This window comes from Athalia rosae, chromosome 7, assembly GCF_917208135.1.
Source record: "Athalia rosae chromosome 7, iyAthRosa1.1, whole genome shotgun sequence".
In the NCBI taxonomy this organism is placed as follows: Eukaryota; Metazoa; Arthropoda; class Insecta; order Hymenoptera; family Athaliidae; genus Athalia; species Athalia rosae.
The window spans coordinates 1280458-1307281 of NC_064032.1; the positions used below are offsets into that span (position 1 = coordinate 1280458).

The following is a 26824-nucleotide window of genomic DNA, read 5'->3' on the forward strand; positions in this document are numbered from 1 at the left end:
TTGTTTTGAAAAATCAACAGTATCAGTTTATTAACTAGTAGCTACGACCCTCTCTGTATTTATTATACAATGACAATTTGTAAAAAAATTGAATACTCTGCATAAATAATTCCAAATGAAATCTGAAGATCTTTCTGACGTAGCAAACGATCAGTAGTTTTTGATCTTTGCACAAATACACATTTCTCTAAATCGCTTGCTTCTAGACAACGTCCATCCAGAATTACAGACTTGCGTCTAAGCCAGGGATTTGTTAAATATATCGAATATCATGGGTCTCATCCGTACCTCTCGACGATAGCTCAAAAGATCACAACCGTATCAAACGCCGTCTGTGGTTAAAATCATTAATCACTTTTTAATAATGTGTGTATAAAAGTAAAACCTATATTCTAACTAAGAACACAACCTTAAGTTTTGTATTCACACTAATTCACTGAGTTCACTCTCGTTCGTTATAAATGTTTGTTTGTTTCTTTTCATTTTTTTCAATGTATTCACATTTGGGGGGAAGGAGGGGGGGGCTATGCACACAGTTCGGTCGAAGTCTCAGACTTTAAACGTTCTATCCGATATCGATTGTACTGCCGATAAGGAGAACGAGATTGATCGTTGTCGGTCACTACACGTGTCCTGTGTGGAATTAAATTCTCATAACGACCCATTAACCAGTCTTGACACAAACGATGCTGCGTATTCGCTACGTTCTGCGTCGCCCAACTCGAGAGCCACTGATGGAACTTTGAGTTCAACCGCTTCGTTACCGCTGGATGACACTGAAAGATTTCGTCCATTAGGAATGATAGAAAACCGATCTACCGAACTAGATTTACATATTCCTAATCCATCGCCAATTTCAGCCATGGCATCAAAAAACAAATATTACTAATCAAGCTCACCACTCTTGCTCTGGTGAAAGAATTCGGTTTATAGAGGAAAGCTTCTTTGCTGGCGACGTAGAGCATCTTGTAACTGTTCGGATTGAATCGACACTGAGTTTCATCGGTGTTGATTATATCGCCACTATCTCCTGCGTCTGTCATTCTGAGGGGCGGGGGCCTCTCTAAGAGCCCAGGTGTAGCGTGGAGTGTTTTAACGCCAGCTGCCGTTGACCTAAGGAGAGATGAAACATTGAACATCGGGCAATAGAGCGACCACGTCGTCTAGTAAGCATGGAACAGAGCGAATAATAACTTACTCTGGTGGTTTGTCCGGATGAGAGGCATTTGCCGAGGGCGACCTGGCCATCCTAGATACTCGTTTTCGCCACTGCCTGACATTGCGGCATAAAAATACTGGCTTACGGCCTGCCAACAGTCTGTCAAATGAGCGCCAACTGCTTCCTTCCATCTACAACAGTGACAGCTCGATATTAACCCAACATGAAGGGTGTGCATAGTCTTCGAGTTGGTTATTTGTTCATAACTCTCGCTTTGTTATGTCGAGTCCAGTATCGTATCAGTTCAGTTTTAAAAAAATGTTAAATCAAATATTTTATCTCACAGACAAATCTACGACTTGACAGATTATTGACAGTTGTATTCGTAATCTGAATAAAACTTTCTTCTCTTTCGAATCTACGCCAACACCCACTGATAGCGAATAATAATTTTCGACTCGTGTTAATTCGAAACCAGAAATTCGGCTATTTCATTAATGTTTTTTGAAAACTTTTTTTTGAAGTAACGATATGTCTCAAATTTCCTAAAATTTCCTCCCATGATCTTCGTCACAATTATATTTAGCAACTCCAAAGCTCTGAAGAGAAATAACAATGTCTAAATTTTTGAAAATCTGATAGAGAACGGGGTGCTTCTTTAAACTGTTGCCATTAGTTCATAAACCCTAGGGTATAATATCTAATTTCAACCAATAATCAAACAAGGGTAAAGTAAAGAAACTTAGAGGTATCGTTTAGTCCACCACATTTATATGTGGAAAATATTTAAAAAAAAAATGTTCTCTTGTGAGGATTTTTTTTTTTTTTTTGTGAGACAATGCGCAGAACAAAAATTCATGTCTCTTAAAATGTGACAACAGACCCAAAAAGATTGAAATTTTTCTTAAGTGTAATGATAAAAATTATAATAAAACATTATCACGCCGCAATTATAACTTAAGTATATAATAATGTTGAAACTCTTTGCCAAATCCAATGAATTATTAAAAACAGAATCATCGAATCATTCCTCATTGAAAGTGGCATGAGAGTCTGTTAGAAAAGAGATATATTATTCTCTCTGTATGTCGATTTATCAAAAAGATACGTATTTGAAATTGAGGCAATCGGATTTGCAGTGAATAACCAGGATGACTGACCAAATCAAAAATTGATTCGTTAAAAGGATGTACACAGAAAGAACTGAGATTGTAATCAAAAGAAAGATAAAAATCAAGACACCATTATGTTCATAGTTATGAAAGGAATTTTTGCACTCTTAATCAATACTGGCATTGAAAAAAAGTTGAAAAGAAAAGAACGTAAATTTGTTTGTTTTTTTTTTGGATAAAAACTGATAATTTAGTGGTACAAAAATGATAGACGATCATGTTTAAAAGCATTGTTCATGTATTTCAATATCTCTCTCTTCTATACAATATATTTATTTATTTATATATGAATATATATGTGTATATATACAAATTTTATTCATATATATACACATATATACACACACACTCCATATATAATTTATAGTTACAAAATATATATCTTATTATATATTCCAAGGTTAAAATCCATCATATAAAGGGGTGTGGGTCAGAGGTGGGAAACAGAAAATAGGATAAGGAAGGGATTGGAGGCCATAGGTGAGGAATCTACATTTGCACGGGATGAGCTGCTCGCTATATTGGCCATACTTGACTTCAGATTATTGACGACATTGCAAGATCCAATCTTTGGTTACAACCGTGTACTATATCACAAAACAAAATACATATCCTGATCCACAGCTGGAATCGGTACTTGAAATTTTCAACGTTTCACAATTCTTGATGTTCAGTTGAATCATGCCCGGGCAAGGAGAATGGCGATACATCAGTTTTTGTTGATTATTTAGTCGATATGTGTTCACGGATATAACGTTAGAAGGCAGCAAAATGAAGAAATAATGCAAACGTTGCCACTGGACAATTTGCCCAAGAATTCAATCGGATGGTCGTATCAAGAGCCATCGCCGAGCCAGTAACTATTAGGTGGTCTAGCAATTACAATGAAACCTTTGGGAAATTTTTCAAGTTAGTGGTACTTTTCATGGGATGACTCGATGCAAAACAAAACGATCGATAACTTCATTATTCCGGCAAGATCTTACATCGGCAAAATTTTTATCTGAAAATGGGTAATAAATGCGCGATGGGACAGCTGTTAGGGAATAAAGACTGATTTTAAAATTGAAAATTCAAAAATTGAACCAGCAAGATCTCTCCACTTTGATATTCACTCTTAGGTAGCTTTCTTGAAAAATATTTATGAAAAGCGCCACTGACGTGCTGAAAAATTATAAACGCCAATCTTGTATGAACTATACTTTGAAAAGGCATACCGCGTCAATTTTTAGCCGTCCGAAAGATTCCGAATTTTAATTTATCAAATAATTATTCAATTTTGTTTTTTGTTTTTTCTATACACGAGATTGGAAATTTATTTGGCGTCTTTGTTATTAATAATGCATCGTTTATTATTATTTTTTTTTTTTCAAAGGCATCTAGATTCCAAAAGGCTTCACCGATCTATCTCATGAAAGTGACAAAAATTATTTTACAAATTAACAATACCGCTATTCTAAATAATGTATCAAAATTTATGTACATTTTTTTTTCTTTTCATTTTTTTTTTCCTTTTGTTTATGATGCAATATTTACAGTTTTTGAGATTGTGGACAAACGACAATACTTTTGGTCATTAGACATCTTTCGATTCATCGTCACTGGATTATTATTCGTTTCGAGACTTTTGCAAAATTGCCTATCACAATTATCGATACCTTATAAACATTTTTATACAATGAATAATAATTTATTGCAAAGGTAAAAGTAACCTGTTTGCCAATTATTTATTTATTAATTTTTTTTTCTTTTTTCAATTTTCGCAGAAGGAGAAAAAATTAATTTTTTTTTCTTTCTTTTCTTTTCCTTTTATCAGGTTATTTTACATGGGGTTACGTATTTACCACTTCGAATCTAGCACCCATAAGTGACACGAGACGGATATGACGCTAAGATATTTAAAATCATTGATTTCAGAGCTGGTTTCGAGTATTAGAAATATTCGATGAGCTTTTTAATGTATCGATCACAACTACCATGTGAAAAGATCGTTGCCACAGATACCTGCTGCACATATGAAAAATTTTATGCTAGGACAATTTGCAGATTATACAACACGGTTTTTTTTTGTCGGAAGTTTTCTGCTCTAGCAACGAATGAGAAATAAAAATTAAAAGAACAAAAAAAAAAAAATAATAAATCCAATGGCAATATAATAAGCATACGAAATTGTTGGCATACATCACGCAACACGAATCAACTACGAATAATTCAAAAGTCATGTCGAAGATTAGCAAACTGAAAAGTGGCAATTGCTAAAAAACAGAAAAAAAAAAGTTCCAGTTTTTGACGAGATGCGGTATTCGGTTTTCAAATAAATGTCTGTCTTCGTGTTAAAAAAAAAGAAAACAAACAAAAATAGAATAAAATAAATAAAAAAAAGTACGTTGGGTTATAGAGAAAATCAATGCAAGGCATTACGATTGCCAATCACAGTCTCTGCGGATGTTGATAATTATTTTAATTGGTTCAATTAAACGTACATGATACTAATATTAGTATCATGTAGTGAATTTTCAATAGCGTCATTATTCCGAACATTTTGCACAAAAGAAACCGGCGGAAATTGCCATCAAGTTTAAAATTGACTCGAAAGAATACTGGTTCACATATGGCGATTGAATAAAAGTGACGAATAATAAGTAGTGGCACAGGAAAATCGCGGATGATATTCACAAAAAATCATGGAGTGCGGTGGGCGGTAACGGTTCAAGTAAATCCTGGAGGCTAGATCCACTAGCCTAATATTCAAGGTTGTTATCATTTAAAGCGTTGTACACATCTGAGACTAGATATTCCATAAGAAATGGAGCTACCTCGTAAAGTATGAAATAATGTAAGACTCGCGGTAAAGAGGGACGCGGCAACCGAATCTTAGAATAAAAATATTTACACGCTATCTCTTTTTCCGCATCCAGACTTGACATAGATACGTTCTAACTTCAGAGCAACGTAATTGTTTCAAACTTTGCCCCGCTGTAGGAATAAAAATTATAGAGTGCATATCCCAAATAAAATACTGTCTGCAGTTTCGTTCGTGCAAAAGTACTGCATGATTAGATAATCACATTACGAAGATACATGCGTTATTTATCTGACGAGTCATTGAACTGGCGAGAATGAAAATAAACCCAATTCAGACATTGCTTTGGTTTTGGGTAACATGAAGATCGCAATTCGCAGTAGCAGTGTACACAACAAAAACTATTAAAAGTACCGAATGAATGCAAACTACAATGTCAGCAATGTTTATGATTATGGGTGTGGTCCTATACCTTCTTGTTAATATCAGCGTTCTTGCGCTTTCTGCCCCTGCCCCCCCTTCCTGCCTGGTCGCTACTCACAAGATGATTGGTTGGCGTGTCATCTACGGAGGTTGGAATATCCTTCGGACTAGTCTGGCCAAGAGGAGCAGAGTACCTCTCAACATACGTAGACCATTTTTCCGTCGCGCTTATACCCTCTCTCTGTCGCTCTCTCTCGCTCTCTCTATCCCTGCATCCACCCTCTGTGGTATCGTCACTTTCTGTATCCAGCAGCTCCATGGTTATTTTGCAGTCTTTTTTATACTGGAAGACAACGGTTAGATAGATCAAATATGCACGACCAAAGTTATCACATAATAAATTTTAATGGCGTATTTCAATTGCTGCGATAACAACGGTTTCAATTCTCAATTATTTTCCTCATGTCTTGATCTACAGTTTGAAACCGAGCAAATATCGGACTAAATTTACACTTGAAAATATAATTTGCAAAGCATTAAACAATCCTATGCCAGATAAATTCCACAGTAAAATTCTTCCGACCACCAATTATTTTTAAAAGATAAAATACATCACAAGTACACCGGTGAAATTATGTATCAAATTTTGGGTTGATGCTGTTCTGAAACGAGGAAATTCAGCAAAAAAAAAAAAATTGAATTAGATTAATAATTAAAAAACAACTTCTTCAATGATTAAAAAGAGAAGAAAAAAAGAAGCGGCAACTTCGCTGAAAAAGTCTTGTCACGTTCTAATAATCTTGGGGAAAAAATGGGTCTGTTAGAAATATTAAATACTCACAATATGTATTTTGAAACAGTTCTCATCAGTCATAACTCTCTCTGCTTTACGCTGGTAGGCAATTTCTGACCCTAGCCTTAGATACGCCGTAGCACACAAGCCTCCAGCTCCGCTACTGTCCTTTGGCTGTCTCTGCTCTCGTTGAAACAATTCCATGCACTGCTGGCAAGTTGGATCAGACACCAGATGCTGCAACTGCGTTATTCGGACAGGGTTACCAACAAATACCGCCACACTTTGCATATCAAGGCAAACTAAAATTGAGGCAATCTTGAAAGTGCAACTAAAAAATTGATCGAAATATTTTTATAAACGTACTTGTCTCACAGCGTACGTGACCACTTTGTCCAGAGTAAAAGCGATATAGGCGTGAATCCCAAACATCTCGCGAAGTGCATCTTCGTATGCGGTGCTTTCCATGTTGCCGTCGAGAACATTTTTCACCATATCCAGAAAGGCGGGGTAATAATCCTCTATCTCTATTTCGCCTACGATGACAAAAGGAAAAATCCAGAGGACCGTATTGAGAGGGTGTCGTAACAAAATTTCGAAAAATCTTCGATACGTTTCTCAGGTATACTCACTTTTTGGTTTTAATCTCAACGCAACAGCTGTGCTCTCCTTCCGTTGTTGTTTGTATCTGGACTCCTCATCCGCCAAGGCGACGGCTTTTTCATACATCTTCGTTAACCTCTCGCACAGTATTTGATGTAACCTCAAAAACAGATACCAGTTGTTGCTGCCCATGAAGAGCGTATATGCTTCTTCCGGGTCGACGGACAAGGCATGGGAAGGGGGCTTAAGGTCCGGTTCAGTTTTTACAGGTATTAAGGGTAGATTAGGGGACGAAGCAGCTTTGTTTCTGCTTCCATGAAGGCCGCCAGAAGTAATCGTTGATGGTGTTATTTGGCTGGTGCTACTCGCTGGTAAGTCTAAATCCTCTTTGTCATCTGTAAATTTAGTACAAAGAAAAATTATGCGAATCGGGTAATCAGAGCAAGAAAAATCTAGACTTTCGTCTAAATACAGGATCGAAGAATTACCATCATCGTCCCGCTCGTCGTCACTTAGTTCTTGTCTAGGATGGAAAAATAGGTCAGGGATGAAATGCTTCAGAAGTGACTTGATCTGCTGTTTGTCCTCCTTGTGAATAGCGGTCTGTCTTTTAACGTGATGAATCAAAAGATTTGCGGCATCGTCTAGCACAGACTTGTCTTTGTATGCTAATACTAAATGCGGACCACCGCCACCCGCTTGGCCCTCCCCAGTCCCGTCATCTGCTTGCTCGTGCCTCTGGTTAATTGGAAAAATTGTCAAATTATAGAAGCTGTAAATTGAATCGAATGTAATGTAATAAAAAAAAAAAAAAGAAATCGAGTATTTGACGTACCTCATCGTACAGCGTTTCAATTTCATTGAACAAACTTTTCGAGCGGAGAGCTTTTACGTCATTTTGTTTAAAATTGATACCCTGGTGGTCCAGGGATTTCAAATAGTACTTTTCGTTTTGTTCTCTCCAGATTTTGTTAAATCCTTTTTGTGCTTCCCTCCACTCTTCCTCCTTGCTCTTAAGCCTCCTGAGGACAACAGGCACCGCGACGACGGGGTTCTTTTTCAACCCGTCGATAATATCTCCAGCCTTGTCTCCGTATATCCTTCTAAGCGCTCGCTGGTGTATCGTCGGCGAACATCCCCCGAGACACTCGTCTAATCTGAACTTTTGAATCTCTTCTGAGCTCATTCTATTCATTTTTTTGTGCACCCCTTCGAGAACTCGAATTGTTGCCGCGTTAGTTTCTATAACACCGTCCAGCTCGAACCGTTCATCCTCGCAGCGGTAAATAAACTCTTCGTACTGAGTTTTTCTATAACGTTCGAAAATGGTACGGAATTTATGAGAATTTTTAAATTACCTACAAAATCACCATCGCGAAGAATCGGTGCATCGTCTTACCTGGAAGTAACGAAGGTACTGTCTTCGGACCACGTAGGAAAAGAGACCCAGGTGTCGTTGAGCACCTCTTTACATAGCTGCGTTCTTCCGGTGCATTTTGGTTGCATGTAAGACTTGGGTAATGCGCAGTAAGACGCTCCGAGTCGTTTGCAAGTTGAGTAGTCGATTTCCATTGCCAAATCTCCTTGCGGTCGTTCTTGGTGACTTCTCACAACGTTGTTGGGTAGTGTTTCTATGTTCAAGCCGCACGTTGTAACCGATGTAGAAGTGGAAGAATCCGAAGAGTGTCCCAAAAAGTCTTTGAACCATCGTAAGAGCTCTGGGAACCTGCCCAGGAAAGGTGTTACCAGTTGTACTAGTTCTGTTTTTGAGACAATCTCTTGGTTGAACAGAACCAAACAGCGTAAGAAATTTTCATAGACTTCTTGCGATCTCAGAGCCTTGCGCACCTGTTCAAGGAAAAAGATACGGTAGTTTATTATCGAGGGCGAGGAGTTGGAAAAATTATCTCTGTTCGCGGGCTGATCTACTAGGTCTAGAACATAATACTCACTTTATCGAAAAAGGCATAGTCGTTCAGACTCCCATATTTGCCGGCATCGGCAAAAGTCACATCTCTGAGCGTCGCCATTTTGTGCTTTTTAGACGGAGGCTGTCCGTGTTGTGAATGGTGAGAGTTCCCTGTTGACCCGGAAGTGGAAAAGGACGGACTTCTTTTTAGCTGGCCAGCGCTGTGACCAAACTTTTGACCACTGTTCAAATCTCTAGCACCCGGTCTCTCTCTATCCCTCTCTCGATGATCTCGATTATCCCTTTCTAATCCACCCAAGTTTCCCGTCTCCCTGTGCTCTCTCGGTATGTTTCCAGAATTATTATAAAGCGCCTTCAAGCCTAGCGGTTTTTTAACGATCGCAGAATGATCGTTAACCGCTCCACCTTTGTTACTCTGGAACATAGCAGACTGGCACGAATTAGAGTTAATATTTCTGTAAGAACTGAATGAAATTTAAACTAAAAAATCAAAATTAAAAGGGGCTTTGTAAACTAGTGCAAGAATAGCTGAAAGTTTCAACAGACAAATAAACTCACCAGGGGACTTTGTTGATTAGTTGCGTCGGGAAGAAACTGTCCAAACTCTGCGAGGAGATCCTCTTGATTCTCGAACAATTTAGCAACTTGACTGTAGACTTCCGCCTCTGTTAGATGCTTTCCACTTCCTCCAACAGCTGTGCCACCACCGGTTCCAAGGTGGCCGGATTCTTTCAAGTTGCGCTGCTCCTTCTGATACGTATGTAAAATTTCTAGGAATCTTTTGTATTTGTCGGGCTGACCTTGAAATCGGTTCTGAAATCACAAGCGAATAGGAATTGCCGTTTAACTAAGTTCACGAGCACTGGCACTGAAAATCTTAAATCTGAATAAGCAAGTTTGTTCGGTGCCTCCACCACGTGGAATTACCTTTATCTTGTTCACGTAATTAATGGCATGATTGAATTCAACAGGTTGACTCTGCTGCGTTTGGCCACTGTTCGGCGTCCCATCTTGGGCCTGACTCAATGCCTGAGCGGCCTGGGCCTGCGCTGCGCTAATGTGCGAATTATTGTACGATTGGACTGGTGGTGAAGTTGGAGCATGAACCGTCAAGCTATTGGTTGAAATATTATTTCCAAGTGAATGGTGTATGCTGCCAGATCTGTAGGGGAACGAAAATAATTACTGATCCGTTGAATAATTTCTGATGCAATCAAGTTTGCCATGAACTTCTACCACTTACCCCTGCATTATTTGTAAGACAGGTGGGGCCTTGGCCGGTTGAGTAGGTGGACTGGCAATAGGTGGAGAACCCACGTTTACCGTGCAATGATGAGACAGAGTTGCAGTATGCGTAGCAGTTGGACTCGGCATACTAACGGACACTTGAAAAGCATACCCCTGCTCATTCGCTTGCACTTCTATCTTGTAACCCGGAGGTAAAAAGGTATTGAAACCGACTATGAGTTCTGGATGTCCCTTAAAGAGGTTGCTAACCCTTGTTATAACACCTGGTGTATCGATACTCTGGGACTTGAACTCCTTCATGATGTCCAAAAAATCATTGTATACCTGGAGAAGTAAATTTCACGGTTATGATTCTAAATATCTTTACATTTCCAGAGAAAACAGAAGATGCTATTATTTTTATTCTAGAAAATTGAATCACAGGAAAAACAAAGCATTGTTTTCACATAAGTTTTCCTAACATTAAAATTGGCCATTTACCTGCGGTTGATTATTGAACTTGTACTTGACTTGGTCAAGGTAAGATAAGGCATCTTCAACTTTTAGCCTTTGAAACTGCTGCGATCCAGCTCCCCCGCTCAAGCTGCTTCCTGGAGCCGTTGGTGTCGGTGGCGTTGTACTACCCGAATGCACCTGCCATGAAAAAGAGAAACATTGCAAAATTGTTCCACTCCACAAATCCTCTTCAGATATCCCCTGTGCGTATTGATAGAGGATACATTGAATATGAAGAATATCATCAGATGTAAGACACAAATAGATTACTCTTTGCTGCGATGTACAATAACCAATAAGACAGTGCAAAATGATTGATTTCTTATAAATATAAAGCTTTCACACCAGTCCTACGTTTGATCTTAATACCTTGACAGTAGAAGGAGCAGCGGTAGGCATTACTATGGCTCCTGTATATTGTTGTTGCGCCTGAACGGCGCCAAACTGAACGCTTCCTGGCATCTCCTTGGTAGTTATAGGTCTTATAGGCTGACCAGGCCCAACTGCGACTCCCAAACCAGTGGTAGGACGGTAGTCTATGCCCCCCCCAACTCCTACGCCACCCCCAGCTCCAATGCTACCTCCTCCTCCTCCGCCTCCCGACGAATGTTTTAATGCTGCTGCTGCTGCTGCCGATGCTACCTCGTCCACCCCACGAGCTCGTTTCATCTCAAATCACATTGGAGATGCTGAAACACGAAATTAAACTCAAATTAACGATTTTTACAGGCATTGGACACTTTTCTCATTTAATACAGGATTTTTTTTTTTTTACATCAAGATCTAGGGGCTTCATGAATTGAATTATATTTTCAAGAATTCGCCGAGACACGCAGGCATACGCGATAGGGGGTGAGACCATTGAAGGCTCTATACCGGTTTTGAGAGTCGCCTTCGAAGTTGAAGAGTTCTGAGTGCATACGGCAGGCGAACAGGCAGGCAAGTGAGAGCCCATAGCGAGTAGCTTAAATATCTATACATGGTACATGTCCACTTGACGCGAGCACAGGGGGGATTTGATGACGTCATAGTCTAGCAGACGATAACGGTCCTAAACAAAAATTTCGATTCAAATTTGAGGTTATGTGGACGACGTGGGTAGGCAGAACGCGATGAGAAAACGATTAATTTAATATCGTTAATGTCGGAACAATTGACCGGCCAATAGGAGAGAATGGGCGTAAAGTAACGAAAGGCAAAACTGAGTGATCAATTATTAAATAAATCTGTGCTAAATATGCTAGATTTCGCCAGAAGGAACAGTAGAATATTTGCCCTTCGGGTAAGGCTTGGAAGCTCAAAAAGTTAAAAATAGATCGCGGCTCGGTGAAAACGCGGGCGTGCAGTCGTAGTGAAGTCATATGTTGGTTGCCATGGCGTGCCCGGCTATCTTCCAGGGGCCAAATCCAACGAGGGGTAAAGCCGATTCTTACCCCTTGCTTGGTGGCCGATTAAAAAATAAAAAAAAATCTTTGACGCTGCAGCGGGACGCTAAAACCGATCGATTTAGCTGCTAGGCTTCATTCACCGAATCGTTGCTACTCATACTCGGCTTCCGGAAGAAAAATATGAATAAAAATTAGCAGCGAGCCCCCTAAGTTTGTCAACTTGTCTCACGGACGATCTCTACCTTCGAACGAGCACTTTGTACACGACGTCGATGCAACGTATACGACATACGACAGACGTACGTTAGTTACGCCTCGTTTCGATTTAGGTTATTTTATAAAATCTGTAGCCCGATTTGTTCCCCGATACAAAACGTGACTAGGCGTCATTGGAGTTTTGATGCCTTCGGAATACGATTCCGGATCGATGTCCACCGAGGAAATGGAGTTGGAAAATCGAAAATAAAGTAAAAAAAGAAACGAGACCAACTTCCAAGTACGGAAATAAACTGCTGAACAATCCTAACGAAAAAAGTGTAGGGAATTGAAGAAGACTCTCCTCCCCTTCGTGCTTGCCTCTTTCTCTCTCTCGCTCTCTCTCCCTTGTCCACCGAGCACTCTCTCTCGCTCGCACTCGTCCCTCCTCACGCCGATCCTCCTTCTAACGCATATAGTGCAGAGGTTGGAGGTTTAAAACAGCAGTCAGAACTTAACAACGAAACTAGAAGTGATTCTATGCTATTGTTACGCAATATTAAATAGAAATACGTTACACATTTTACGCCGTCTCGCATGGAAACCGTAAAGCCTCTCCCAGTAGGAGGCCGGCTGCTCGTAGGATCGCACAAACTTGGTTGAAAAAATAAAAGTGAAATGTCGATTTTACGCTAGAACCACCGCAATCGAGTAACGCGCACCAACTTCTACAGAGTGTATCATCGTTTTTCCAAATACCTTCGGTTTAGTTATGAAAATGAAAAAGTGGCTCCTGCAACGACGCGACACACCAACACACGACTACCGCTTATTATGCGGTACAAACTCGATAAGTTCACGTCAACTTTCACCTCTCTACCCCCATTTCACTTCGCTGTATTTATATTAGCCGCTAATTTCTCAATTTTCTCAATATTTCCGTACATCGATGGGACAAACTCTCGTCGGACATTGTCACGGCTGCGGTGTACTCGACGAACTATTGGATTTTGTATGGCAAACAAGGAACCGACGACTAACGAGGGGCGGTGCGCGGCCAGGGGGTGGGGGCGGGTGGGGATTCCGCAGGGGCGGACGAGGCGCGCGCAAGCCGGGGGGGTCCGTCCCCCCCGTCCCGATGGCGCAGATTTCGGGCGCAATTCGACGAAATTCAAACGAATTTCGGGAGAAACTCTCGGCCATGCGACGCGCTGGAACATTTCGAAGAAATCGAGGGATCGAAAAGGGTACGGGTGAATGCGGCGAAGGGCGACCGAGCGGACTAGCGGTGACATTTTCTCCGCGGTGCCCCATTTTCGCGAGACTGGAGACGCCCCTGAATCCGGTGGGGAAACCGAAACGGAGGCCGCCAAACTGCGCGCGCACTTCACGAAATACCGGAGTGGCGGCGGCCATCTTTATGCGGCCAACAGCTGTTCCCGGCAGCGAGCGAACTCCCCCCGGTTATCTGGGTCACGGGAACTGCGCAACACTCTCGGTACCGCAGTTATACGGTGGTTATCGCCATCGTGGAATACAACAATTTCCACGAGGAATAGACGATAGAAAAATGGTTGTTGGTCCGGGTGCGAGTAGATCGGTGAGTGAGGTTCTTTTAATAAGGAAAACTGAATGGAAATTGACTCGCGATTTGCTCCAGCCCGCGGAGACAGGAGCGCAAGGATGCCGTAGACTGCCATTGGCGCACTCGGAGGGGGCTGCTCGTTCATTGGCCGAGAGAACTTTGATCATGGCGGCGGGGAGCACACGCAACGGTCGTCATTTCGTCGTCACGCTCGACGCACCGGCGGACGACGCCATCGCCGTGGGATCTTTTTCACGCTGCATCGGGAGTCTGCGTTTGGACTCGTTGGGAAAAACGTCCCGATTAAAAACCGAGGAAAGAAAAATATGAATTACTCGTTGCGACGGTGGGGCGCGCCAAATTTTTTTTTTTCAAAAACTACAACCACCGATGCGACACCCCATGATTTTCACGACCACGCGTTAAAGTCTCGGCAAACGAAAACTGACGCATGCAAGGAGGAGGGCGGCGGGGAGGGTGTTGCGTTGGATCAAGGAAACAACCATGGCGGTTGTGGGATGTAAATTATTATTGTCACGTGCAACCATATTTCATACTGTTTACGTGGTGGTAGCGGTGGTAAAAGCCGATGGTTCGAGCGAACGATAAGCGACTTTGTTTTTCGAATTTCCAAGCATTTTTTTACGCAAGGCAAAGTTTGCGGTCGGCGCCACCGGCTCGGCCACCCACGTGCTTCTTGGCTCTATCGGTAATTTGAAAATTAAATTCACACGCGGCGGGGGAGCGACGAAAAAAAGTCGCTGGTGCAGAGTGCAGAGTGCGCCTTGACACGTAGACTGCTGCAGGTAAACGCGTTCGCGCTACCGAGTAAACAAAACAACAACAACAACAACGATGAAAAATTCCCTCAAAAATGTATTCAAAGTAGCATCAACAGTCGCGCGGCGAAATGGGTAGTGAATCGAAGCAACGATGAATCTAATCGTAAGTCCGAAACAGAGGGTGAGAAAAAATTGCCTCGTATCTTAAAAAATTACAACCTTGGCGATTCCGTGTCACCGTTCCGTACGCATACCTCCCCCCGTGCAGGGGGCGTTCGAACGCATCGTGCACAAGAACACGTTGAATCCTCGGTGCATCGGGGGATCGTGCACGGGACTCGTATCGGTTGCATTACGGTCTTGTTGTTACCGGCGGAGTGTTCGTCGGTCCGTCCCGGTGCGAACAAGTGTACCCCGTGCTCGGGTCGACCGGGGGGGCTCGTCACCTGGCCCGAGGCCGACGCCCCACCTCGAGGAATACACGCCCTCTCGATTTTCATCGCGTACATTCGTTATTCGATGTTGTCACCGCGATCCGCATCGCAAGTGTTCACCCGCTGACGGATTTTTTTCTTCACCCAAAGTTCGTCCGGGTGCACGGGCCGGTTTCCCCTCCCCGCCCCTTTCCGGATCTAATCCTTCCCGGGACGTGGTGTAAAATTTTTAATAATCATTATCGGTTATATCGAACGCGGTGTGTCGATTCCTCGGCAAACTAGGAGGAGACCGAGAAACGGGTTTCACGCAACAGAGTAAAACAAACGTCTGTGGGGAAGCGAGTGGTGGTGGCGGTGGTGGTGGTGGTCGTCGTCGTCGTCGTCGTCGTCGTCGTCGTCGTCGTCGTCAGTGGACAAGAGATCTCCCGCTGCTATTATTTTGGCGGTGTGGGGATAAAATTTGACAACGCGGCCGCGCGCAGTCGTCGTCGACGACGAGAAAACGGAGTGTGGTTGTTCTCGTTCGGTTTCCAGCTTCGGCAAGTTCCGACGTGCGCGTACACCCGATAATCGAAAGTACAGCGTTGCCGTTGCGAAAGACGTCGTCGGCACCGCGTCCGCGAGATGGAGCCGAAGATCGCCTCGCCGCTTTTCAATTCTGGAACCCCGTTTGCGCCGTCCCGGTCACTCGCGGGACCGTACCGCACACTTTCGGAAGCCAGGTAGCCGCCGCCGAGGATACGGTCCGTTCATCGGTCATGCGCGACTCTCGCCCTACCCTATAAACCCGAGCGAAATATCCACCGCCAATCCGATGATTCCTTCGACTTCCGACGAAGCAGGTTCGTGCCAAACGGCGAGCGAACCCACCACCACCACCACCACCACCACCACCACCTACCCGCCGAACAACGAAGGCAAAACGCGTGGGCGAAGCGACGCGCATGCAGCGTTTTCATTTTTAAACAGGGAGGAGAACGAGATACAACAACAATAAAAAAATAAAAAAAACAAAAACAACAAAAAACGGCGAAGTGTTAACTTTCCTAGTCGCGGGTAGCAGTAAAAGAAGAGTGGAGGACCGCGACTCTGGAGAGCGGAGGCAGCGGAGCCGGGCCGCTGTTTGTCTCCCGATGTGGATACAACGATTCCGGATCGCCGCAGACCGAATTTCATATCGGTATGAACCGAGTCGCGATTGGACTGGAGAGCGGTTATCCGATTGGAGGACACCCGAGATCGTATCTGGCAACGCGATGGGCGAAAAATTTTAATTTTTGCAATGAAACGTCGAGCGCGGGAACCGGCGATAGAAAATTATCAGGCGCGATCAATCGATGGAAGGGGAGTTGGCCACGCGTTTTGCGCCTCGGTTAATCGATTCCGAAAAAAGACTCTCGACTCTCAAACAACTTATAGGACTGCGGGTTTTGAAATTCCCGCAACGCGCGCGGACACCGGGCAATGAAAATATTCGTTTTACGGGTGAGGCGGGTTCGGAGGGAAGATCCCGCGAAACGAAAATAACGTACGAAGTAACTCTTTTCTTTATCGTCAATTTTCGGCGTCGATCGCCGCGTTTCGAATCGACTCATAATTCCCTCGATTCGAAGCCCGCGCTTCGACCGCCGACGAATCAGGAGGTAATCTCTCTCTCTGTACATATGTGAGCGTACACCGATCGAATAAAATTGATATCTAACTCCACTCGTCTCTTTTCTTTCTCCCCTATTCTCATTTTAATTCATTCCCTTTGTGCAGTAGCGGTTACTCTCCTACTAACACACGTGTACAAACAGACGCGCACACGCACACGCGCATCCGTGCAACATTTACGAGATAAGTAATTATTAATTGCGCAGATTGTAGTTAACACGAGAAAACGATGGTAAAGTAGAAACGGAAAATTGATTCGAAAAGCAACGATCTCGCGTCCTACGGGGTCCAGATTTTAAGCCATCGAACCAGAGGGAACGTCGCATCGGATTTACTCTGCTCGTTTTTCGCGCCGTCGACTCGGGGGTGGCGGCGCCGTATTCGAAACGAAAAAAGGGAATCGAGTTACGTAGCGATAACGGGGGTAGTTCGAACGATTCGTCTGTGTACGGCGAATTTTGTCGGTGAAAACTGTGCGAATCGCACCTAAATCGTCGCAGCAACTCTATCGATTCGGTCGAGCCACCTCTTTCCGTTTCTTCGCTAAACTGAAAAAAACCCGTAACAAAGTCGAAAGGTGAGGGGCGGGACAACAGGTCCCATGCCCTGTCGATGTAAACGATCGTGAACGTTGGCGATTTTTGCATTCTTAAGCTAAACTTGACGACCGCGACGTGCAACGAGAATCGATATTTGAAGCGTGCGTTCGGTTTCTGCGTGGCCGACCAGTCGCTTCCCTGACATTCGCGCATCCCGCGGGACGACGACGACGACGACGACGAGGGATAGACGGCGAGAAGTAGGTTTCGGTAAACCTGGATTACACACGGTCGCACAGCTGATTGTCTGCACCCGCAATCAAATAATTCACATCGTTTACACGCTCAAGACTATTCGCAAACTGATCTTAGAGAATAAGGGGGGGGCAGGGGGGGACGAGACGAATAAACAAACATCCCGTCGAACCGGGGGGGGGGAGGGCTTTTTCAAACGCGGTGGACGACGGTCATCGTTTCATTTTCGGAATCGAACGTTCGTTTGAATGACTCAACTTTCCGCATATGTTGTATCAACACAATGCGGACCATCTGCGGTATTCCAAAGACTCTTTACAAACAAAAAACAATAATTATTTTACACGGTCCGTAAGATGTTTGTTGAATTTAATCGGACAAAACTTTTCAGCATCGGCGTACCGCCGCGGCTTTATCGCCTCGCGCCAATCTATTCATTAAAATTTTAATTTTCTTCGATTCGGGTCACCTGTCAAAACGGTAGATGCAGCATTACGGTCGATCTGTGTACAAGGGTAGAGATATATATATATACAGCGCGGAACGGAAGTGGCCGCGAAAATTTCAATACCGACTCAAAAAATCAAGGCAGAGTGGCGAACTCTGTGATAACCCTACGGATTGTTTTACAGAACTCTGGATGATTATTTCTAAGGAGCGCGACGACTTCCGTAGATCCGAATGTTTTCTTCTCTTCTCCATAACGCTGTGCCTTCGGGTGCGACGATGCCAAGCGTTCCCGCTGCTGCACGCTTAGCCTAGCTTAGCTTGGGCCTCTCGTCTCCTGGTACTCCACTGGTGTGTGTTACCAGCTCCAACTCCGAATATCAATCTGCATTGTTGGATTTCTGTTTGCTTCTGCTGTCGGATTCCACGGTGGAAGATAGTAGAAAATTTTCGTCCGGTCGCGGCGTTCGGTGGCGTCGCGCGTACGGCGATGGTGATTAAAAAAAATAAAAAATAAATAAATAAAAATATATATATACGTTTACGGGTAAAACGTAAATGGGGACGGAAAAAGAACGAGTCAATTTGACGTCGACGAGAGAGTAGTTTGGACTCGTGATTGAGGAATACATAAGTTTCGCTATATGACGTAGTAAGGCAACACGGGACATTATGTCACTTCGCCCGGCCTCCGAACAATATTCTCTGTCAACGCTACGCTCCTCGTTATTCGATAATAACGTGGTGAAATATCGGCGGTACGATATTTGGCTTGACGATGTCGATTCGCCTCGTGATATTCGCGTCTTTCGATCATCTTTCCCGAGGTTCGCCCAGGGTCTGGTGTATAATCAAACTTATTCGTCGAAGCTTACCTGACAGCCGCTTGAATTTCACTTTAATTTCAATCTGACCGGCTAGAACTGCACTGCCTCTCGACGAACACACTTTAAAATCGTTCACAATGAAACTACGATTATTGCTCTTGTGTGATGAATCTTGACACATCTTACGGGTAAACTGGTCCGCTCATGCAGGTGACCGATTGAAGACTGTCGGGTCAGCCGCGAACACGGCCGACCTCAAACGAGCTCGGAGGGGTGCCGGGATCGTCGTTTCGACAACACTCGCACATTTTATCACATCATTCGCCAAGTTCACCCCTCGATTCGCACGGGATTATGTCATAGGACCAATTCATCGCGGAATAAGGATCGCTCGGTTCCCCGCTTTCCCCCGAACTTAAAATAATTCACCAACCGAGTCCGCGCGCCGATCGACCGCCTTACTCCCCTCTGGCGAGCGAATGGACTCGCCCGTAGTTGGCCACCGTTGCCTCCGCAGTTTCCCTCTACCAGAGACGCGCCACGAAACCGTCGAGAGGCGCGGCGTTCGCGCGAACTAAAAGAGCGAAGGAGACGCACTCTGCCGGTACGCCCGTGGACCAAAATGCCGACCGTTCAGGGGTCGCGCCATCTTGGCGCGCCATTTATGAAACATGAACGCGAACGCTCGTTGGCGCGAGCGAGTTGCTGGTTAGGTAGGTTTTATTTCCCTGCACAGTTCCGTTCGTTTCGAATATACTTGGCGAATATTTCAGCCTCGAGGATGGCCGGAGCATTTTTTGGCGATGGGTAATCTACGCGGCTACGCCATGTTTTCGGATCGAGTTCGTCGTTGCAAATTGCGCATTGAAATTGAGCAAACTCGCGATGACCGAGTTGAATTATTTTTCACTAATTGGTTTCGACCAGGTATGCTGACACACGCTATGTACCCCGGATTTGTTAACTTTGATCCACACGACGACCTCCTTTCGCATGATAAGTGCGGAAAATCAAACCACAAACCGCTACTCGAGTCAGACACTTTGTAGAAAGTCGTCACATTTTCTATCAAGTGTAATAACAAGAGACAGGAGTTTAGTTTCCGATTGGTCATCGGATTCAGCGTGAGGATTTGTAATAGACCAATCCCCGATGAGAGCGTGTATCCCTTGCCACAGCTTTGTCAGATCTATCTACAGATTACACGTGTCCCACGAAGGCGATGATTAAAATAGTAAAAGGGTATAACTTTTCGCGTTGAATACAGTTTATCGTGCTAATCACTGGTAGACACATGCCGGGTACAATGGTAAGCGATTCATGACTTCCTGTGCAATTTTCCCCAAAAAAATACAAAAAGCTATCGTTGAGCATCATGTTTAAGGTTAAATCAAGAAGAACAACCGTACCACATTGAAGTTATGATAATGCTGTGGATATTATTACAGATGATGCTCCTGACAGTAATCCCCGCACTCTGCCTGAGCCTCGGAACCTTTGCGTATGGTCAACAAATCGACAGCAAACATCTGAAATGTTTGGGTAAGCAAAGTCTCGTCTGCAAACATTTGACAACTAATAAGCCACAGAAGCAAAAAAACTACCTGGTGCTTTGATCCAGAATTATTTTTTTCAACAGAGGTTTGCTTATTTATTTTATTTCATACTCGAGTGTGCTATTCGTCACTCAATTTTCTGTAATAAAAGTTTGCAGAACAACTATAGATGAGGTGGAAACAGAGCTTGGCAAAATTGATCCAACCGCGTCTATCGATGTGGGTAATTATCGATTGGACGCCACCGGCAATGTAAAAAAGAAGACTGTACGTAATACAATTATAAAAATTACAATTTTAACTACGCTTGAAAATTCTTTTGATAAGCAACAATTTGACACAGATTCCCCTCGCTCGGTCCGAGGTACATATTTCTGACATGCTTGACAGCATTTGCAAAAAACTGGATGACTATGTGAGAGCCAGGTACAAATCAACAGGTGAGCTGACCATTCTAAGAATTATGAGCCCGGACGGCGGAATGAACCCAGATTTCAGCAAGGTGGACATTGTTCAGGACGAAGACTTGAACAAAAGTCTCAAGTTCTACGTAAGTAGGCCCTTTTTTTCTAAGATTCTCTTTCATGTTTGAGCCAGTTTCTCATTGATTTTGACATTTCTAGTGCGAGGGAATCGTGGAAGAATTCGAAGATGATATAGTCAAACTATTTAGCCAAGGCGAACGAGATATCGATGTCAAGGTCTGCACGGATGTGGCACAGTTTTGTTCCGACACACCTTCAGAAGACGTTGACAATAGTTTTGAAGAGAAAGATGAATTGTGATGAAAGATCAAACGATAGAAGTTGCGGGACTTTAACGGCGATGAGACTTTATTCCTAAGTTAGTCTTGTTTATATTTATCCACGGCGAGTCGAAAAGTCTTGTAATAAATTTTTTTAGAAAATTTACTCACCGCGTTTCTTACAGCTCGTTCGCTAGGTTATCTACCAATTCATTCGGTGATCTGCATTCGTTGCAGCTTATCGATTGCAATTGGCTTGCAATATTATAAACAAACCAAATCAGCCACCTGGCAACGATTGTTATCGCGCGGCCTTTTTCCCCGCCAAACTAGCGTCACAAATATGTCGTTCAATATTCATGATTTTGTCGCATCGATATCTAATTCTGCTTGGCGAACGAGCCGCAATTTATTACACAGCTCTCAGGAATTATTGAAATTGAGCAGTTGCATTTATTAAAATCTTCTAAGAATTGTTAAATAGTTATAGTCGTTGGTAACACGATACAGGGAAGCGCGTTGTCCATTTCTTCCGATAAAAAATATACAAAGATGAGTATTTTAACAAGTATTAATTATTGATGGAAGAGAAGAACCTTTTAAAAATAAATTCAACTTTATACAAGTCTATAGTCTTTTCTATCCTCATCACCGTTCCATAAAACCATCATTTTTTCTCAGCAATAAGTTATCCAACTAAATACGCGTAGAGTTGCGCCTCACCGAAGGCAACTCGTTAGACTGCACCTGTTGATTTGCGACGCCGGGGCTTTTGAATTTGACGAGACTTTCGAAGTCTTAAGACTTTGGAAAACTTGATGCGGAGATACCTAACGCTGAATTTACCAGAAAATGCAGGAGGTGTTGCGGTGTGCATTGATTTGATAGCACAAACAAGTCATGAATAAAATGATAAAAAGTAACGAATAAGCTTTGTGAAACCGAGTGGCGAGCAAGGATATCGTGTCTGTCTGGGTCACTAAATACGACGATGTTGGGCGAAGGGGCAGAGGACCGATATCGGCATTGTAAAAAACCCCAAGCCTAATGAACAGTTATGCCCCGAGTTCCATTCCACCGGACTCGTCGCGAAGCCCCTTCTCCAACCTGCTCGACTCCGTCCCTCTCTAATATCGTCGTTCCCTCTACGGTTAAAATATTTTTCTCTCTCGCAGAGTGAAAGTCAACGGCAGAGTACAGTGAACGCTGTCCAGGCGATGACAACAATGGAAAATCGCTCTGGCTCTACCTTTACCTGGACCTTAGGAGCCATTTTTGTTATTTTATCATCTTTAGCCACGCGCAGTTCTGTTACTGGTTTACAAGGTAAGTTCAAATCTAATCTTGACCTTTGCTTCAAATTCGCAATATTAGAGATAACACCCATGCGCACGATTTGCCGGTCGCTTCTTTAACTTCTATATCGAACTTTGTCCTAAAAAAAATTCAGCTTCCAACGAAGCCTGACCCATGAGATTATTACATTCTAACTGTTCTCTGAAAGTTTCCCCGTACACGAATATTCAGGAAACGCGTTATTTGTCTTTGAAATTAAAGCTCGATTTCTGTTCTGGGGTCTTCGACCGCGTGACATTTGATTCTAGGCTTCCCCACGTCCGTACCAATTTCTTTGTTACATCGGCGACGATGTTCGGCGGCTCTCGATAGAATGGAAATTTTTCTTATAAAAGTTTGAATTTTCGGAGCCGAGTAAATTAGAGCGACCGGTTTTTCATTCTTCCGAATTCTTCGGCAAATTTAAACACGCTCTTCAACTCCTATCGCACATTTCGTTCGGCGGTGCCGCTGCGTATGGTAAATTATAAAAATTAAATCGGCGGTCGTTGAAGTTAGTCGGGGAAAGTTGCTTAGCGAGATTCAATCACACGAGGCCTTGGTATTGGCTTCGAGCTCCACGGCAACGAAATACTGATACATAATATTTGAATGAATCGGAATTATTCCCCCGAGCGAATGGTTACAGTGCATACGCTCGATTGTACTCGTCACTCGATCATCGTTCGTTCCTCCTATTCTTGGAACCGCACGATGCACCGATTACCGATGCTACCTGTTATTACACCCAATGCACTATCTGCGATTCAATAGAGATTCATATTTCTACTCCAGTGTTTAAAAACTAGCGTCAACGCGCCTGACAACACCCATCGTTATATATTCATACGAGTAACAATGATCTAGAAAGAACTAGTCTGTTGAAATAGTCGCAGAAAAATCACGTTCGATTCACGACGAGTCCGCGATCTGGACCCAAGATTATAGATACCGGGCGTGGGCTAGCGCGAAGAGGACAGGATTTCCTTTGTAAAAAGAAAAAAAATATCATCGCGTAGAGGGAAACCGTAGATGGGCGTAACCGACGGATCCTAAATATCCACATACACGAGATGCGCGAGAAAATTCTAACAAAAACAACGCTTCGCCTCTGCCGTTTCAGGATCCATCAGGCCGCAGCATGACAGAGCTGTAGTTTGCTACGTCGCCTCCTGGGCGACCTACAGACGCGAAAGGGCTCAGTTCGGACTCGACGATCTGCGCCCCGAACACTGCACCCATCTGGTTTACGCTTTCGCCGGACTGAATGCATCCTCTTCCACGATTCGCAGTCTCGATCCCTACGCCGACCTTGAGGAAAATTACGGTGACTATCCGACGTCGAATACCTCGGCTATTTTCGAGCGAACGCGACGACTGATCTCGACTGATTTTCAGGCAAGGGTACCTACAAAAAAGTGACGAGATTGCGGAACCGTTACCCCGGTCTCAAGGTGACCCTGGCCATCGGAGGGTGGAACGAAGGTAGCGCGAATTATTCGGAGCTCGCGGCGTCCGCCGAACGAAGGAGAACCTTCGTCAGCGACGTGGTGGATTTCATCAGGAAGTACGATTTCGACGGTCTCGATCTAGACTGGGAATTCCCGGCTAAGCGGGGAGGGGCCCCTCGTGACAAACAGAATTTCGTCTACCTCGCAAGGGTAATTAATAAACCGGGACGGATCCGATCCCTCGATCTTTCGATTCTATACGATCACAACGACGATTTTCTAGGACCTGAAAGACGCCTTCAGGAGCAAGGGGTTGCTCCTGACGGCCGCGATAGGGGCGGGAATAGACACTATAGACGCCGCTTACGATATCCCGGAACTCTCCAAGTACCTCGACTACATCCACGTAATGGCCTACGACTACCACGGTGCCTGGGACAGAAAGGTCCTCTCTAACGCTCCTCTGAATAGCGCGCCCGATCAGCTCTCCGTGGTGAGTATTTGCCAAATCCTATACGAACTGGACAGAATAAACACGAATCGATGAAAATTTACCTGATCCCATGATCCTCGAATTCGCAGGAAGACTCTATAAAGTATTTGATGAAGCTCGGTGCCCCCGCCAACAAATTGGTCCTTGGTTTACCCTTTTACGGGCGCACCTTCATCCTGAACGGTCCACTCGGTTCCCCGACAGCCAGTCCGATCGGGTCGAATGCTCGCGAGATCGGTTTCCCTGGTCCGTTCACCAAGCAGGACGGATTCATGGGATACAACGAGGTGATTACCTTGCTCGAAAACATCACCTAGACGTTCCACTAATCCCGTTGTCTATTCTCCTCACACCTACAGATCTGCAGGGAACTGCTCAACAAGACGAACAATTGGAGAAAGGGGTGGGACGACGCGAGTGCAACCGCGTGGGCGGTCAGCGAAGACAAAGTCGTCACCTACGACGACCCAAGGAGCATAATGATGAAGGTGAATGATTTTTTGACAGCTCAAAGATTCGCGGAGACGAGGAATAACACTTTTACCCATTGACAAATTGGCAGGCTGACTTTGCTAACAAAATGAAACTTGCCGGAGTGATGATCTGGAGCATAGATACCGACGATTTCAGAGGAGACTGTGCCGAGGTTCACGACGGATTTTTGGACCCACTTTTAGGGATCGATTATCCCCTGATGCGCTCGATTAATTTGGCACTGTCACGAGACCCACCTGGAAACGATCACGGCGATAATCGCATCACGCCGGCCGATGTGCCGCAGAAATCAGCGGCAGATTTCATCGTTGTTTGCGTACTACCCATCATCGGGACGCTAATTTTTACCCTATTTTAAATGAACAATTTCACCGTTAAAATTAGGGCATTGGATTCCTTTAGATTAAAGAGCCTGAGTACGCGGCGATACAGGGTCGTAATTTTGTTCCTGATTGATTGAAAAATTTCGTACAACAAATAATAGCCACCGCGATCATCGAATGATTTACTTTTATAACGCAGTATATGTATGTGTATAAATTTTGTAATTATATGTACCTATAGATCGATATCGAGAGACTACGTATTTTTCAATAAACGATTATTAGTTTACTGTTAAAATTTCTCTCCATTTTTATCAACCCCACGATCATTGTTGTATCCCTTCTTCTGCCTTTCGCCTGCAGAATTGTTACTATATCGAACAGTGGGCGGAATTGTGTAAATTATCCGCTGTTTTTGAAACGATACGCTTTATCTAAAAATCAATCCTCACGATTTCACCGTTCCTAAATTATGCAACTCAAACCAGGCTAGACTCAATAATATACTCATTTCACTTTTCGTCAACTCTAATCGTTGTGTATCATTAGCGGCGATTTAACGATAATAAAGAAATTATGTTGCGCGTGTCAGCGCAACCGATCGAAATATCGACAAATATAGTCAAACGTTCGGGGTATCGGACGACAGATTTATACGGCGATACGAACGGGAACTGTACTCGACGATTTGCAACGACGCTTCTCGTCCGTCTGCGCTTCAATTTTCCCTTCGATTGGAACGATATCTTTACCTCGTGGATCCGAGGTTACGGAATTTAGTATCCACGTGACCAGCCGCGGGCATTAAACGTAAAATGCAAACGCGTCAACTTCCAGAGTTACGAACGACCGATCGGCGTCGAAAATTAATCCGTAATCCGACCTCGGAATTCTTTTCGGGCGTTACATAAAATCGATCGGTGGGCGCCACGTAGCGTAAGACATACTTTTTATTCGGCCTTGTTGTTGCCTTTATTTATACCGCCGAAAATGTGTGTAATTATTATACGCACATGTCCTTATGCCGAATTAATGCCGATTTCTTAACACCGACACACCTGGATGAGACCTGCGCCACAACGTATACCTTCGCTCATTAATTCGCGCAGATTTGTTAACTCTCGATAATTTTTCACACCTTTCGATCGCCCCCTCCACCCCCACCAACCCCCCCAAAAAAATTCAACGAGACAACAATTGCGTACATAAAATATAACGGTGGGTGTTGAGGTATGCCCAACGTTGCACACGACCAACTTATTGCCACGTATATGTACATCGAGTGGTCCAATTTCGAAGTGAATGTTTGTTGTGAGAATGTAGGTCAACGAATCTAAGATCTGTCTAATTTCTCGCTGGTATGCGAACGTACGTGATATACACCTTGTACTACGTATATTATACCCCATTAATATACGCGACAACAGCGGCTGCCAGTGTCAACAGAAACCAAAAGTAAATACCAGAACGTTCACTTACGTACGAGTGTATCGTTCTCCTCCCCGTCATTTTCGGCGTATCGGGAGGAAGATAATAATAAACCTCCAGCCGTTTATACCATAACATGACTGCGGTTCGTTTCGTGGCCCGCTGCAGAGGTGATTCCCATTTGATATAACCGCATGACCTTCCTCTGACCTGAAACGCGTGCGGACAGTTGTGAGAAATGTGATTGTCGTTAAATTGCTA

General features: G+C 43.7%; 4 protein-coding genes across 8 annotated transcripts; 3 read left to right on the top strand and 1 right to left on the bottom strand.

Annotated features, from left to right (window-relative positions):
- On the bottom strand, positions 1 to 26784 carry LOC105684705 (paired amphipathic helix protein Sin3a). Of its 5 annotated transcripts, none has more exons than XM_048658291.1 (17): positions 26615 to 26784; positions 10996 to 11315; positions 10612 to 10764; positions 10127 to 10455; positions 9811 to 10045; positions 9442 to 9696; positions 8906 to 9313; positions 8353 to 8801; positions 7789 to 8263; positions 7442 to 7691; positions 6983 to 7348; positions 6717 to 6886; positions 6399 to 6593; positions 5607 to 5900; positions 1199 to 1350; positions 900 to 1113; positions 1 to 776 (listed from the first exon to the last, which is right to left on the bottom strand). In XM_048658291.1, the coding sequence occupies exons 2-17, from the start codon at positions 11293 to 11295 to the stop codon at positions 525 to 527; spliced, it is 4497 nt and encodes a 1498-aa protein (XP_048514248.1). In that variant the 5' UTR covers positions 11296 to 11315; positions 26615 to 26784; the 3' UTR covers positions 1 to 524. The 5 variants fall into 5 exon arrangements, with proteins under 5 accessions (XP_048514248.1, XP_012253699.2, XP_012253700.2 ...); XM_012398276.4 differs by lacking the exon at positions 26615 to 26784 and adding an exon at positions 18786 to 19625 and having other exon boundaries at positions 8906 to 9298; XM_012398277.4 differs by lacking the exon at positions 26615 to 26784 and adding an exon at positions 18786 to 19625 and having other exon boundaries at positions 5676 to 5900.
- LOC112694981 lies at positions 13587 to 16720 on the top strand. Its single transcript, XM_048658297.1, has 2 exons — positions 13587 to 13809; positions 13870 to 16720. Exons 1-2 carry the CDS (start codon positions 13630 to 13632, stop codon positions 14122 to 14124), a joined length of 435 nt encoding a protein of 144 aa, XP_048514254.1. The 5' UTR covers positions 13587 to 13629; the 3' UTR covers positions 14125 to 16720.
- On the top strand, positions 19891 to 21663 carry LOC105684707 (protein seele). Its single transcript, XM_012398280.4, has 5 exons — positions 19891 to 20046; positions 20186 to 20279; positions 20445 to 20560; positions 20637 to 20843; positions 20917 to 21663. Exons 1-5 carry the CDS (start codon positions 20032 to 20034, stop codon positions 21076 to 21078), a joined length of 594 nt encoding a protein of 197 aa, XP_012253703.1. The 5' UTR covers positions 19891 to 20031; the 3' UTR covers positions 21079 to 21663.
- Positions 22200 to 25433, top strand: LOC105684706 (probable chitinase 2). The gene is made up of 7 exons (XM_012398278.4): positions 22200 to 22364; positions 23497 to 23700; positions 23772 to 24034; positions 24108 to 24317; positions 24407 to 24604; positions 24677 to 24805; positions 24880 to 25433. Exons 1-7 carry the CDS (start codon positions 22256 to 22258, stop codon positions 25168 to 25170), a joined length of 1404 nt encoding a protein of 467 aa, XP_012253701.2. The 5' UTR covers positions 22200 to 22255; the 3' UTR covers positions 25171 to 25433.
- Positions 26785 to 26824: the final 40 nt, after the last annotated feature.